Source organism: Hippoglossus stenolepis, chromosome 4, assembly GCF_022539355.2.
Source record: "Hippoglossus stenolepis isolate QCI-W04-F060 chromosome 4, HSTE1.2, whole genome shotgun sequence".
NCBI classification, from domain to species: Eukaryota; Metazoa; Chordata; class Actinopteri; order Pleuronectiformes; family Pleuronectidae; genus Hippoglossus; species Hippoglossus stenolepis.
This window is the reverse complement of record NC_061486.1, coordinates 1033228-1046655: the sequence shown is the minus strand read 5'-3', so window position 1 is coordinate 1046655 and position 13428 is coordinate 1033228. Positions and strand designations below refer to the sequence as shown.

General features: G+C 45.6%; 1 protein-coding gene across 1 annotated transcript in view; it reads right to left on the bottom strand.

Annotated features, from left to right (window-relative positions):
* Positions 1 to 5304: 5304 nt before the first annotated feature.
* Positions 5305 to 13428, bottom strand: part of plekhg2 (pleckstrin homology domain containing, family G (with RhoGef domain) member 2) — a 54128-nt gene continuing 46004 nt past the window's right edge. The window contains exons 17-22 of the mRNA XM_035155338.2: positions 13161 to 13295; positions 12778 to 12906; positions 10316 to 12233; positions 9808 to 10219; positions 8907 to 9698; positions 5305 to 7975 (exon numbers count right to left, since the gene is read on the bottom strand). Coding sequence (XP_035011229.2) covers positions 5305 to 7975; positions 8907 to 9698; positions 9808 to 10219; positions 10316 to 12233; positions 12778 to 12906; positions 13161 to 13295 — 6057 coding nt within the window. The remainder of the gene's footprint in view (positions 7976 to 8906; positions 9699 to 9807; positions 10220 to 10315; positions 12234 to 12777; positions 12907 to 13160; positions 13296 to 13428) is intronic.

Here is a 13428-nt window from a genome sequence, read left to right as displayed (position 1 = left end):
TCAATCAATCAATCAATCAATCAATCAATCAAATTTTATTTGTATAGCCCATATTCACAAATCACAATTTGTCTCATAGGGCTTTAACATGGTGTGACATCCTCTGCCCTTAACCCTCAACAAGAGTCAGGACAAACTACTAAAAAACCCTTTTAACAGGTAAAGAAGGTAGAAACCTCAGAGACACGTGAGGATCCGTCTCCCAGGACGGACAGAAGTGCAATGGATGTCAAGTGTAAAGGAGAACATCAAGATAAAGGTTTTAGCAGCATTGATAAGAATAAACATTTTGAAGCATAACTGAAGGTCAGTGAATTGGTGGATTAATGTCATTAATGGTCAAGTGTCTGAGGAGAAATATTATATATCAAGCTGTCCTGCTGCAATCACAGTCCATGGTCAGCAGCCAGCAAGATCATGATCCACCATCAAGATCGGATGCCACAGTCACAGTCAGTCCACTGCCGCCATGAGGATCCATCATCAGCTGCCACCTCGGTCGTGGTCCACCACCAGTATCTGATGCCAACACGATAAAGGATCTGCCTTTGTTATCACGATCAGCCAGCACGATGCAGAATCCGCCATACTGGATCCACCATTACGATCTCTGATACGTGATCCACAGATCCTAATCCATGATGTGGCCACAGCCGCGGCCCTGGGTCTGTGGACAATAAGGCAAAGGGACTCCGGGGAAGAAGTCAAGTCAGTAACATGTATTGATGGGATATGAATTACTTTGATGTGATAACGATTGAGAAGAGGAAGGAGAAGCTGGAAAGAGAAGCTCCGAGTGTCATGTGTCCCCGACCTTCTAGACCTGTAGCAGTCTAACTAAGAGCAGGTCTAGGACAAGCCTGGACCAGCTCTAACTATAAGCTTTATCAAAAAGGAAGGTTTTAAGCCTACTCTTAAACGTACAGAGGGAGTCTGCCTCCCGAACTGAAAGTGGGAGATGATTCCACAGGAGAGGAGCTTGATGCTGAAGCTCTGGCTCCTCCTCTACTTTTAGAGACTTTAGGGACGACAGCCTGAATTCTGGGAGCGCAGTGCTCTAGTGGGTTGATAAGGTACTAACAGCTCTTTAAGATATAATGGTGCCATGTTATTAAGGGCCTTGAAGGTGAGGAGGAGAATTTTAAATTCTATTCTAGATTTAACCGGAAGCCAGTGTAGCGAAGCTAATACAGGAGAAATGTGCTCTCTTTTCTTGGTTCTTGTCAGGACACGTGCTGCAGCATTTTGGACAAGCTGCAGAGTCTTTAACGACTTCCTGCTGGAGCCTGAGAATAAGGAATTACAATAATCCAGTCTGGATGGAACAAAGGCCTGGACTAGTTTTTCTGCATCCTTTTGAGAAAGGACATGTCTGATTTTGGAGATATTACGCAAGTGGAAAAAGGCGGTCCTAGAAATTAGTTTTAAGTGAGAATTAAAGGACAAATCAGGATCGAAGATCACTCCCAAGTTCCTGATGTTTCACTGGAAGCAAAGACGATGTCGTCTAGCGCAGCTTCATCATTAGATAATGTGTCTCTAAGGTGTTTAAGTATTAGAACCTCTGTCTTATCTGAGTTTAATAAGAGAAACTTGTGGGTCATCCAGGTTTTTATGTCCTTGAGACATGCTTGGAGTTTAGTTATTTGATTACTTTGTTCAGGTTTTATTGACAAGTATAACTGGGTGTCATCTGCATAGCAGTGGAAATTTACCGAGTGTGTCCTGATAATGTTTCCGAGTGGAAGCATATATAATGAGCACAGAGCCCTGTGGAACACCGTGGTTAACTTTGGTGTGCACAGATGACTCATCATTAATTTGCACGAATTGGGAGCGATCAGAAAAATAGGAATTAAACCAGTTTAGGGCGGTTCCTTTAATGCTAATGAACTGCTCTAGTCTCTGTAATAAAATGTGATGGTCAATAGTGTTGAATGCTGCACTGAGATCTAACAGGACGAGGACAGACACAAACATCTGAAGCTACTAGAAGGTCATTAGTGACTTTAACCAGGACTGTCTCCGTGCTGTGATTGGCTCTAAACCCCGACTGAAAGTCTTCATATATATTATTTTCCTGGAGAAACTCTCACAGCTGATTGGCTACAACTTTTTCTAGGATTTTAGACAGGAAGGGGAGGTTAGATATTGGTCTGTAATTGGCTAAAACCTCCGGGTCCAGGGTGGTTGTTTGAGAAGGGGTTTGATTACAGCTAGTTTAAAGGACTGTGATACATATCCTGATGATAATGACAGATTGATTGTGTTCAGTAACGAACTGTCAATTAGGGGCAGAACTTCTTTAAGTAATTTTGTAGGAATGGGATCTAAGATACAAGTTGTTGGTTTAGAACATGAGATTATTCTGGTCAGCTGATCAAAGCTGATCAGAGAGAAGCTGTCTAAACAATCGGTAGGATTCTCAGCAGTTTCTGAGATTTCTGTTCTTGATGGTGTATTAGTGCCAGATGAGGGCAGGAGATGTTTGATTTGATTTCTAATAGTTAGAAACATCTGTATCATCCTTGAACAAGCATCAACCCACCGTGACGTCACCTGTTGGTCTGTGAGCTGCTGCTCTGAAGCCTCACTGTCACAAATCTGTTCAGCGCCATCTTGGTTTTTTGATACCAGAAGTAACCATATTTGGAGCAGCAGTGGGTGGAGCCTGACTGAGAGCTCGAGGACACGCCCACCTACACCTGCCACCTGCACCCATTAGACGGTACTAGCTGTCAATCACACTGTGGTACCCCCCCCCCCCAACACACCTGGTGCTTTATGGTCTGTTTGACTCTAAATGATCATAATTCACTAAATGAACATCAGCTGTTTGAAGAAGACTTGAAACTAGAGACTGAGACAGAAACTCCTGAATGTTTCCTGACGTTATAAAGTGAGAAGTAGAGTCACTTTCTTGTGTGAACTGTGGTAACATCTGCCTTTTCATCATTAAAACCATTTTCTGTGGTCTAGTTTTTATTGTTGTTGTGAACTCATTCTGTTATAACCTTGTGACCGCCGCCATGAAGGTTCAGTAGGAAGGATGTGGGTTGGAGAAGAACTCTTTGAATTTGGTGTGGATCTGGATCAGGTCATGAATTTGTATTGATTTCTCCGAGAATAATTCATGAATCTTAATGAAAAAAATCAGACATGTTTTGGGGACCGATATTTCTGAGTGTGTGTGATTTGGTCCAGAATTGAAATGAAAATCTGGATCTAGTGAATTTGAATGTGGTTTCGTAAGGAGACTGTTGGTGGAGGTATGGTCGATGGGTCGACAAAAACATAGAATCTCAAACTGATAGTAACATTTGTTTATTTTAAAACCTTAACCACACATTCATCATTGTAACCATGACGACACACATCCTCTAACCTTCACGTTATTTTAGCCCAAACCACGAACTTAACAATGTTTTCTTTATTCAAAACCCAAACTTTTCTGTAGCAGTGTCAAAACATATAATTGTTATTTTTATTTCAACTGTAATTCTTGAACAATTTGTCTCCTGAAAACATCGCCTTCTTTAGTTTCTTTAGCGTGAAGTATATTCATGTACATGTACAAAAGGTTCAGTTCTGCAGATTGCATCTGATTGAATACCCCTCCCCTCCCCTCCCCCCTCCTACAGTGGCCTCCAGATAAAAATGTGACCGACCTTCTCTATACATTGTGTTTTCTGGGCTCCTGTAAAAACACGGCGGTGTAACAAGGCAGACTCCGAGGAAGAGGAACCGCTCCTGATGTGAAAATAAAGGGTTAATTTTAAAAATGCAATGATTCTTGGTTCCATGTGAATGAAAACATCTTGTTGATGATTATATTTATTTTCGGCCAATAGATCCTCCTGAATTCTACAGACTCGACCTTTTACGTTTAACGTGTCATCCCTCCCACAAATCAAAAACCTGAGGCAGTTTTGTAAAAGCATGAAACATAATTGTTATTTGGTTTATTGCTACGTTTGTTCATATTTCACCTTGTTGACTTTCTTTTACAGCTTTTGAAAACCAAGTGAAGCTAAAGATAAAAGGTTTCTGACGAACACGGTGATGACAGGAAAAAGTGAAGCAATGGAAATTCTGAGTACATCAATATGGGAACAAATGCAGCATTAAAAACACACACACATGGTTCAACTTGGTCTGAAGTTAGAGGACAACTCAGCAGACACGTCATTTTACACACTCACACACACACGTTTGTACTTAGCGAGGACACTTATGGGAATAATACATTCCCAAACCCCTTAACCTAACCATTAAAAACTAATCAAAATGGTCCTCACAGAGATATCTGTACAAGTACACATACGCACACTCTCACACACACACACACACACACACACACACACACACACACACACACACACACACACACACAAACGCTGAAAGCATGCACCCAGGAGCTGAGGACACATGTGCAAAATACCAACATTACTTTAAGGATAATAAGTGCCAAAGAGAATAAGACTAACTTCATAAATAATCAATAAAATAAAAAGAATGATAAAAATGGTTAAGAAGAAGAGATTAATAATCACCAGAGTTATCACTGATCGTACACACTGACCGCAGATAACGCTTTGTTCAATAGAATATAAAATAAAACAAAAAGAAATGAACACACAGTTAATAAAACACTAAGTCACCATGATTGCACACAGCACAGGTTGGAGACTGGACCTTCATTGTGTCTGTGTTGGATTAAGAAATGTATCTTTATCTCATTACATGTTAATGGCTTAATTATAAGTGAAATTAATATCCCTGTGAAAAGTCATTACGCCTACGGAAAAGTCCAGAGATGTTGAACACACTTGAACTTGATCCAGATTTCCACATCTACGAACTCATCTGACTCAGATCCAGGCTATCAGGGTTTTGGTGCTAATCCAAGAAGATTAGAGCTCAAGGTCCCAGATTGCACAATACCAGCCATGTGTGGGCAGAATGTAAATTCCTGAAAGATTGTCTAATAACGTGTGAAGCTTTTCCAGAAGCCGCCAAGAACTAATGTGTAGTCAACATAATGTCTGACTCCAAATGCATCGGTTCACTGTGTCCTCAAGTCACGGTCCACAGGACGACATCACTCAACAGATCCCTCGGATGTCCTTACGTCCAGCCAGTGAATTCTGAAGGTTTGGATCACTGACTGAATCCAGCAGTTACACAACAATGCCTGATGCTTACTTGGCTCTCCACCGCTCAGGGCAAGTTCACAAGTGCACATATTTTGCAATGCCTTTTAAATTTCCATTATCTCTTTTTTTTAAGGCCTTTCACAGCCTGTTACAATTCTGAGGAAGAGGGGATTGCATGTGTGAATGTCCATTGATGCTTACTCTCCTCACCATCTGCCCTTGACCTGATCCTCCTCCTCCTCCTCCTCCTCCTCCTCCTCCTCCTCCTCCCTCCTCCTCCTCCACCTCCTCCACCTCCTCCTCCTCCTCCGGCTCCAGCTCCAGCTCCAGCTCCAGCTCCGGCTCCAGCTCCAGCTCCACCTTGTAGGGTTTGGGTCAGGCTAACTTGGGCAGTACTGAACGAGGTTATTCGGCCACTTCCAGCGATCTGAAGGTTGACTGTGGTGGCGTAATTGCTCTTCAGGTTCCCAGTTTTGTGGGCAAAAGATAAGGGTGATGAACTTGGGGGCAAGGGGGAGTGGTTTGATGGTGCAGAGGGGGCTTTAGTGGCCATTTGGACCTGAGGTTGTGGTTTGACTTGGGATGGGCGGCTTTGGTATTGATGGGAGGTCAGTGGAGGGGAGGTCATGCCTGAGGAGGACAGGGCCAAGCATGAGGAGGAGAGGGTTTGTTCGTGGACGGGCCGGGAAACGTAGGCGCAGATGAGCTGGCTTCGACAGTTACCGTCTTCCAGCTCTGGGTCTCCCCATTCTTTGTGGCTATCTGATGGAGTGGGAGAGTAGAGGACAGAATGAGACAGTGGAGAGAGAGGAGAAGGAGAGGAGGTAATGATACTTATATCGAGGCCATCAGTCCCATTATATCTGCTCGAAAGCTCTTGTACATCCGGCCAAGGCACGCTGGTAAAATGCTGCCCACCAAGGGTGCCCTTCCCTGGGCTAAGTCTGCTGGGTGAAAGAGGAGATTGAAGCCCAGGTTGGGGGCTGAGGCATGGCGGTGAGCTGTTGTATGAGGACCATCCACTCCTTGGACTAGGTGGACAGGACTCCTGCTGGTCAAAGGACCCTCGTTCACTTCCACTGAAACCAAAGGACCTGCGACCGCTCTCTGTCCAGGAGCGACGCAGTCCACTGGTGTTGCTCCGCCCTGGGCTTGGAGGTCTGTCGGCCAAGTTGGAGGAGAAAGACCTACGGAGTGTTTGGGAGGTCATTCGGGAGGCACCTGGACAGGGGCCAGAAGGGGAGGGGGCTCTGGAACTGTGTAGTGGAACTGGTGAGGAAGCGAACATTGATGAGGAAGAAAAGGATGATGAAGGAGAAGAAGCAGAAGCAAATCTGGGGTTTCTCGGTTGAGGTGCTGCAACATTATTAGTCCACACATTCACTGACACACCAATAGGTGGTGGGGAAAGGATACGGGGGCTCAGACATGAGGAGGATGTGGGTAGCTCTAAAGTTAGGCCTAGTGGATTATGGTAACTTGTACCCCCTGCTCTTGTGCTCCGGGGGTGGGGAGGTTTGTTTGCCATGGGGGAGGAGTAGTTATGTTGAGGAGGTGGGGAGTAGAGGCGAGTAAACAAAGCAGGGGTTGGGGTCGGAGATGGGGATTGAACCCGTGAGCTTGGTTCAGATGCAGAAAAAGGCTGAGCTACACGGTTGTGTGACCCTGACCAGAGAGAATCATGCGTTTCTTGCATTACTGTGGCATTAGTGCTATGATTAGCTAATGGCGCTTTCTGTGGACTTCCTGACCAGCCCCCATTATTGTCAGCACCACTAATGCCACTGCTGGTATTACTTAAGTTGCTGGTCACTGTGGTTAAACCCGCTAACTTGATGTTATTGTTGTTGTTTCCATTCTGCGGTGAATCCATTTGTGAGTGAAGGAATGAAGGATGGACGGAAGTAGAAGAAGAGTGGGTAGATTGATAATGGACCATACTCGTAGATGGGGAAGGTGACCGGTGTGAGAGAGAATGAGGAGGCAAGTGAGGGGACAGAGAAGGACAAGAGGACTGGAGAGAGGACGGTGGACACCTTGGATGCTGGTACCCATCCTTGTTGCACTCTGGCTGGACATGAGCAGGTGTACTGGAACTTTGATGACTGGGAGGCAGTTTAGGAGAAGGGGAACGCTGTCGTAGATGAGAAGAGGGTAAGGATGGAGTGGAGGAGGGCCTTTGATTTACTGATTTCATGGGTGGGGCTTGTTGCCGGACAGTGTTCTTTTTTGCCATACTCTGACTAATAGACTGACTGATGCAGGAGGCGGCTAATGATCTGGTAAATGCAGAGGAGGAAGCAATGGGGGAGGAGAGGAGGGAAGAGGACGGTGTAGGGGAGGAAGGAAGGCCTGCTCTTACTGATGAAGACCTCCCTGAAGAAGAAGAAGAAGAAGGAGAGGAGGAGGAGGTGAAAGCAGTTGGTGTTGGAGATGAGGCAGGTGGGACTCTCATGGAGGAAACCCTGCCAGAAGAGGGAGTAGGGGATAAACAGGAAAGGGCACCGGAGAACATGTTCGGGGAGGTGAAGCCATCTACAGACACACTGGTTGGAGAAGGTGCTGGAACGACCCTGAATGTTGAGGAGCAAGGAGGCGCTCGCACAGCAGAAGAGGAAGTCGGAAGCGGAGAGGAGGTGGGGCAGTTTCTAACAGGAGAAGGAGAGTGTCTGAGGCTAGGTCTGAAGGCTGAGGGGGCTGTGGGGAGTTCTGTGTCATAGGTATGGGTAGCAATGGCTTGGTTGGGTCGCTCCACCAGGCTGGTTGTCCCGGAGGAGGGTCTGGACGGTGGACGAGTGAAGTCCTGCTGGTGTTGTTCCCTGGATGGGACAGAGAAGCACAGAACAAAATGAAAGGAGAACCATGATCTCATCTTTCAAGCCGTACGTTTGGCATCAACAGGGGTTGATGCATGACTTGTTTTGTTTTTAAACAATGAAATGACGAGGAACAGATTTACCGGTTTTATCTGCTTCTTTTTTTACAAGTTCCTTTATAAAACCTTATGGTTTACAGGAACTTGACCTAACAAGGGATACAAAGGGTAAATTCATGCAGTAGATATCACGTGGGAACTATTTTCCATTGCTCTGTACCAGGTGCACCACACAGCAAATCTGAAATGTTTGACATTCTAAACAGAGAGTTCTCATTTGTATAAACATTTTGAGCCGTGTAAATGGCGGCTCCTGGTGGACACAAACAGTTCTACAGGACCAAGACAGCAAACTGTGCACAGGTGGATTTCAGCTCTAAGGCCTCCACACACCTGAGCCTCTGACTCCCGGCCATCCAAGCTCCCTATAATAAAGAATGTTATATTTATCATTATTTATCTGCACCATCTTTGATTAATGTGCTAATTTGAGTTCCTTATTAGTATCCATTTTAGATATTTTATTTTATAAATATAGAGTATTTCATTTTGTTTGGGATATTAATTTATGTGTTTATTTCATAATTATTTTTGATTGTTTGTACTGCAGAAACCATGGCTTGGGTAAATAAACTTTGAACTTCAGTTACATAAGAAAGTTTTAATACTTTCAGTTTGCTTTAATCGCAAAAAACTAATCAGATAACAGCCTGATTCAGCTCAGCACTTTATCAGTATTATCATTATTAGACATGAATTGGAAGGAGTGTTTTCTGTGGTGGTGAAATTAAAAAGCTATTCTGCTCTGTAACTGATAGTAGAAGTTATTGATTAACCTTTAGCTGTAGTTCACAGGTTACTTTTTCTTCTCATACCTGTATTCACATGGAGAGTTGCTACCGACATTCCAGGAGTTAGACGGAGCCTGTTCACCCATAGTGGTGGGTACGTCTGGTGGCCTCTGGCTGGTGAAGGTTGGTAGACGGTCTATAGACGGCACTGATGGAGAGCGCCATGGACTCGGTGCTGCTCCCGCTCCTGCTTTGCGATCCTCTTGGGTTTCTGTGAATGCATGACTAGAAGCCACAGAGGGGTCAAAGGTTAAGTGCAAAGGCTGACGCAGAGGAGCTGGAATAACTAGTTCTCTTGAGGCTCGGTTGCAAGCGGGCTCTTCTGAAAAGATCAACGTTGACCCCTGTAGAATCATCCTGCTTTGTGATGAAGAATTTAAAGCATGATTTGTCTCATTTGATTTCATCTGATTGCTTGGCAGCTCATCTATCTTTGGCCCCCCAGAGGTCCCCGGTGAAGTGCAGTGTTCCTCCTGCAGGGGGGGCTGCTCTCCTTGGTGAGGCACCATGGAGCCGTGGTCCTCTGCTGGAGACTGGCTCTGAGTAGATGCTACACCTAGTGCCAGCTCTCCTGGCGATGCCTCTCTATCCATGTTCTTTGTGCAAACCAAGTGTTCAGGCCCTGTATGAAGACTCGGCACATCTTTGGTTAAAGAATCCTCGTTGTCTAAATGCCCTGTGGGAACTTTGCATTCTGGTGTTTCCTTATCTTGAGTCGCTGGTGTGTCCTGATTGTATTTGTGTGCTGTCATGATGTTTACAAATGTTGTGTCTTCGTTGATGGAGTAACCAGGGTGTCCAGCACTCTGCTCCAACCTGCAGAAAACCACAAGGGGAATCAAACAGTGACACATGTTCTGTTGCTCTGATCATGGTTTCAGGGTCACATCATCAAGCTATTAATCCGTAAATATTATCCACTCACCCCTCTTCTCTGTCTGTCACTTCAGCATCTGTATGAAACTCTCTGTTTTGATTCAGGGCTCCTCCTCTTCCTGGGGAAGCAGAGAGGCCCCTGAACTCGGTGACGCTACAATCCAAGGTCATGGTGGAAGTCAAGGGGTTGTTCGTGGCAGAGCAGCATAAAGAAGTGCTCTGATCTACAGGTTGTGCACCGAGGCGATGTCTGGATCCTGGAGAAGCCTCTTGGGCTTGACTGGATGATTGATCTCTTAGTCCAGTGGATTGATTTTCCACAGGGGAGGTGGAAGTCTGACAGTTGACGCCCAACCGAGAGTCTCTTTCTCTGGTCAAGGCGAAGATAAAGTCCCTGGGCCTGGAGAGGGTGAATTCATTTGCCTGGTGGTGACAGGCAGAGGTTGTCATCCCCTGGAAATCTAGAAGAGAACAGAAAACAATGGGTTATAATGACCATGTAGCAGTGTCACACTGGTGATAGTGATATATTTTGATAAATCGTAGGACCACTTTACCATTTGTCAGACTCTGAGCTCTCTTAATCATTCTCTCTTCCTGGATCCTCTGGTTCTCCATGTTCATGGTCTGGTTCTGGCTGCAGATCTTTGTCTGGTCTTGGAAATGTGTCTGCTCTTCCCTAGATTGTGTTGTGGTTTTGCTCTGATTTTTGGTCTCAGACTGAGTATGGGTTCCAGTTTTGGTTTCTGATTGATTGATTTCCATTTGGTGTTTCGGTTGCTGCCTGCACTGAGCTGGGATTTGTTTTTGAGCCTGGCATTGAACCTGTTGCTGGCTCCTAGTGTGGGTCTGAGTAGAGTGTCCAGTCAGGGTACCTGAGCCCCATGATTGGTTCCGTACACCGTAGGCGCGTTTCTGATGCAACGGGACCTTCATGGTGCTGGCTTTGGCGCTGTACATACTTGCCAGTGTTTGGACCTTGCTCAGAATACGCTCTGAGTTTTCTATCAATACGGAGTCCACCACTGGATTGGACTCAAATAATCCAAAACTGGCTACATCCGATCCCATGCCCTCAAACAAGGCCCGGTTAGCGGTGACAATCCTGGAGTGGCGGGACCATCCACCCACTTTTATCTGACTGGGAAGACCCTCTAGGTTTCCGCTGGTCTTGGCCAGTTCTCTGTGTTTGGATGAGGTGGACTGAATTTTGGTCTCAGTTTTTAGACATTGTTCTGTACGTGAAGGTGTAGAGGGCTCTTTGCAGCTTTCTTTTGATTCTATCGAGACAGTTTTTTCACAACTGTTGATCACAGCTTGGTTTTCGGGACAGGCTGGTTCGTCTTGTTCGGAAATAGATGGTCCTTCTCCTTGCAGTGAATGTCCATCTTGCTTCCCAGTAGCCACAACACTTGTCTTTCCCTCCTGCTCATCCCACAGATCTTCTTCTTCCAACAGTCCATTGCGGACATTTCCATTTTTGTCCTGTATCTCACTCTCTTCTCCAACCGGATGGTTCTGCTGTAGATTCTCGCCAACTTGGTTTGGGGTCTCCTGGTCCTGCATCATAGAAGAGGTTGGTGTCTCCATTGGTCTGTCTCCATCAGAATCCAGGGAGCTGATTGGTTTATCTGCCTGTCTATCACTCTCTGCATCAGCTGAGAGTGGAGTTGGGGAAGAGGTGGGACCATTGATGAAACAGGGATCTGTCTCTCCATTGATGGTTTCAGACACGGATTGTCCACTCTCTGGCTCCCCCTGATGTCCACTCACATCAAAGAGTGATACAGACTCCTTCACCAAGCCGGATGGGATTTGTGAGAAACTGTTCCGCCTTCTTGTTGCCACTCCTTCTGCCTGCTCCCCTTCCTCCTCTGCCTCCTCCTCTTCGGCCTCGGCTGCTGCCTCGTAGTAACTCCGGATCTTTTCGATGATCTTCTTGTCTCGTTTGGTGAGGTGGGAGCGTCTTGTGGGTGGCTGACGTCTCTGGATGGGGTGAAGGAGGAGATCTGAACTTTGCGAGGAGGTTGTGACCTCGTTCTTTGCCTCTTCAGTGGGTAAGTTACAACTGCCTCCGCTCTCTCTCTTTTCTTCTGCTGAGGTGGAGGAATGAAGATCTGATACTGGAGCAGGGCTGACACCCTCATCCTCATCCAAAGCTTTATTCTCATCTTTGTCTTTTTCTAAACCTTCTCCTTGTTTCTCTTCATCTGCCTCCACTACCATTTCAACTTCGCTTGTGGCATCTGGAATTTCTTTGACCTCAGTCTTATTTTCAAGTCTAATTTCATCACCAGAGCCACCGGTCTGACTGTGGAGGGCGCTGTCATCCTCCATTCCTGGGCTTCCCCTCTCTTCTTGCCCTGGGGTCCTCTGCTCGGGGCTGGAGGGGCAGGCGGCCGGGGGCAGCGGGCAGGTGAAGTTGGTCTGGTCAGTTGGAGTCGGACTCTCTTGGAGCTCATCCAGGACCTGCTCCTGGAAGAAAAATAAGAGAGCGTTTTAAAATTAGTCTTGTATAAACTGACCATCTCCTTCACCCCCCGGTGGCTGGCTGCACCACGTTAGTTTATAAACTGCTTTATACTAGTTCATAAACCCTGTCTCCTCCATGTAAGCAGATGGGACATGGACCAAACTCAAACTCAAAGTAGACGTTAAATAAATGTTTGTTAAAGACCTTTTCTGTCATTTCAGGTCGTTCTTTTCTCACTGATGTTTGTTCAAGTTTCTGATCATTTTGGTTTTAATTAGTTATTTGATGACATAAAAACAGGCTGAGACGTGATGATTGACAGCTGAGACTGACTCCTGATTGGTTGAGAGCGTGTATGGGCCTCAATAGCACGACTCCATTGACCTGAGTTACTACACAGACTAACTCCAAATGACGACATCAGTGCAAGATGGCAGCGTTTGTATCTGGCTTCATTTCTGGACCTTAGTGAATTAGTAAATCAGGTTCTAAGTTGTGGAAGGCAAACTGACTTGTAGTCTCTTGGATTTGAAAGTGGATTTGTACCATTGCATCAGTGTGAATGGAGGCGAGTCCCTCCCTGGCTCTGCTCTGGTTGATGAACTCCAGGATCTCCTCAGTGATGGACAGAGTAGGAGCAGCAATAAGTGGTGTCAACTCCTCTTCTTCCTCTTCCTGATCACAACAAATGAGAACAGAAAAGATGGAATTTGTTGTGTGTTAAAACTGAGTCATTGAATTTCTTTCCAGGCCAGGTTTAAGCCAAGACAATTTCCAGGTTGAGTATTTTTGATTTTACATTATTTTCATAACTACTTGCTACATAGTCCTATTTAAAGATAAAATTCTGTAGAACAGAAAATGTGATGCTTAAACCCGGAGATTAAATCCAATCGATGTTATTCCCTCATCAGGTCACAGCAAAATACCTTTTCCTTGTTTTTACGTCGTAGCTGTTCTGACAGTTCAGCCTCCACCTCAATGACAGAGGAAGCGAGTGTGCTGCTGCTGCCGGCCGAGCCCAGACTGTCGGCCTGGCACAGCTCGCCCTCGCTGCCGGCCGGCTGCAAAACACCACCGCACCAGTCAGTGAGAAAGATCCTTATGTTGTGATATTACAAGAAATGACTCTCTTCTCAGCTTAGTGCGTGTCTACGTGTGTGTTTGTGTTTAATCCAGTTGTTCATCAGATAACGA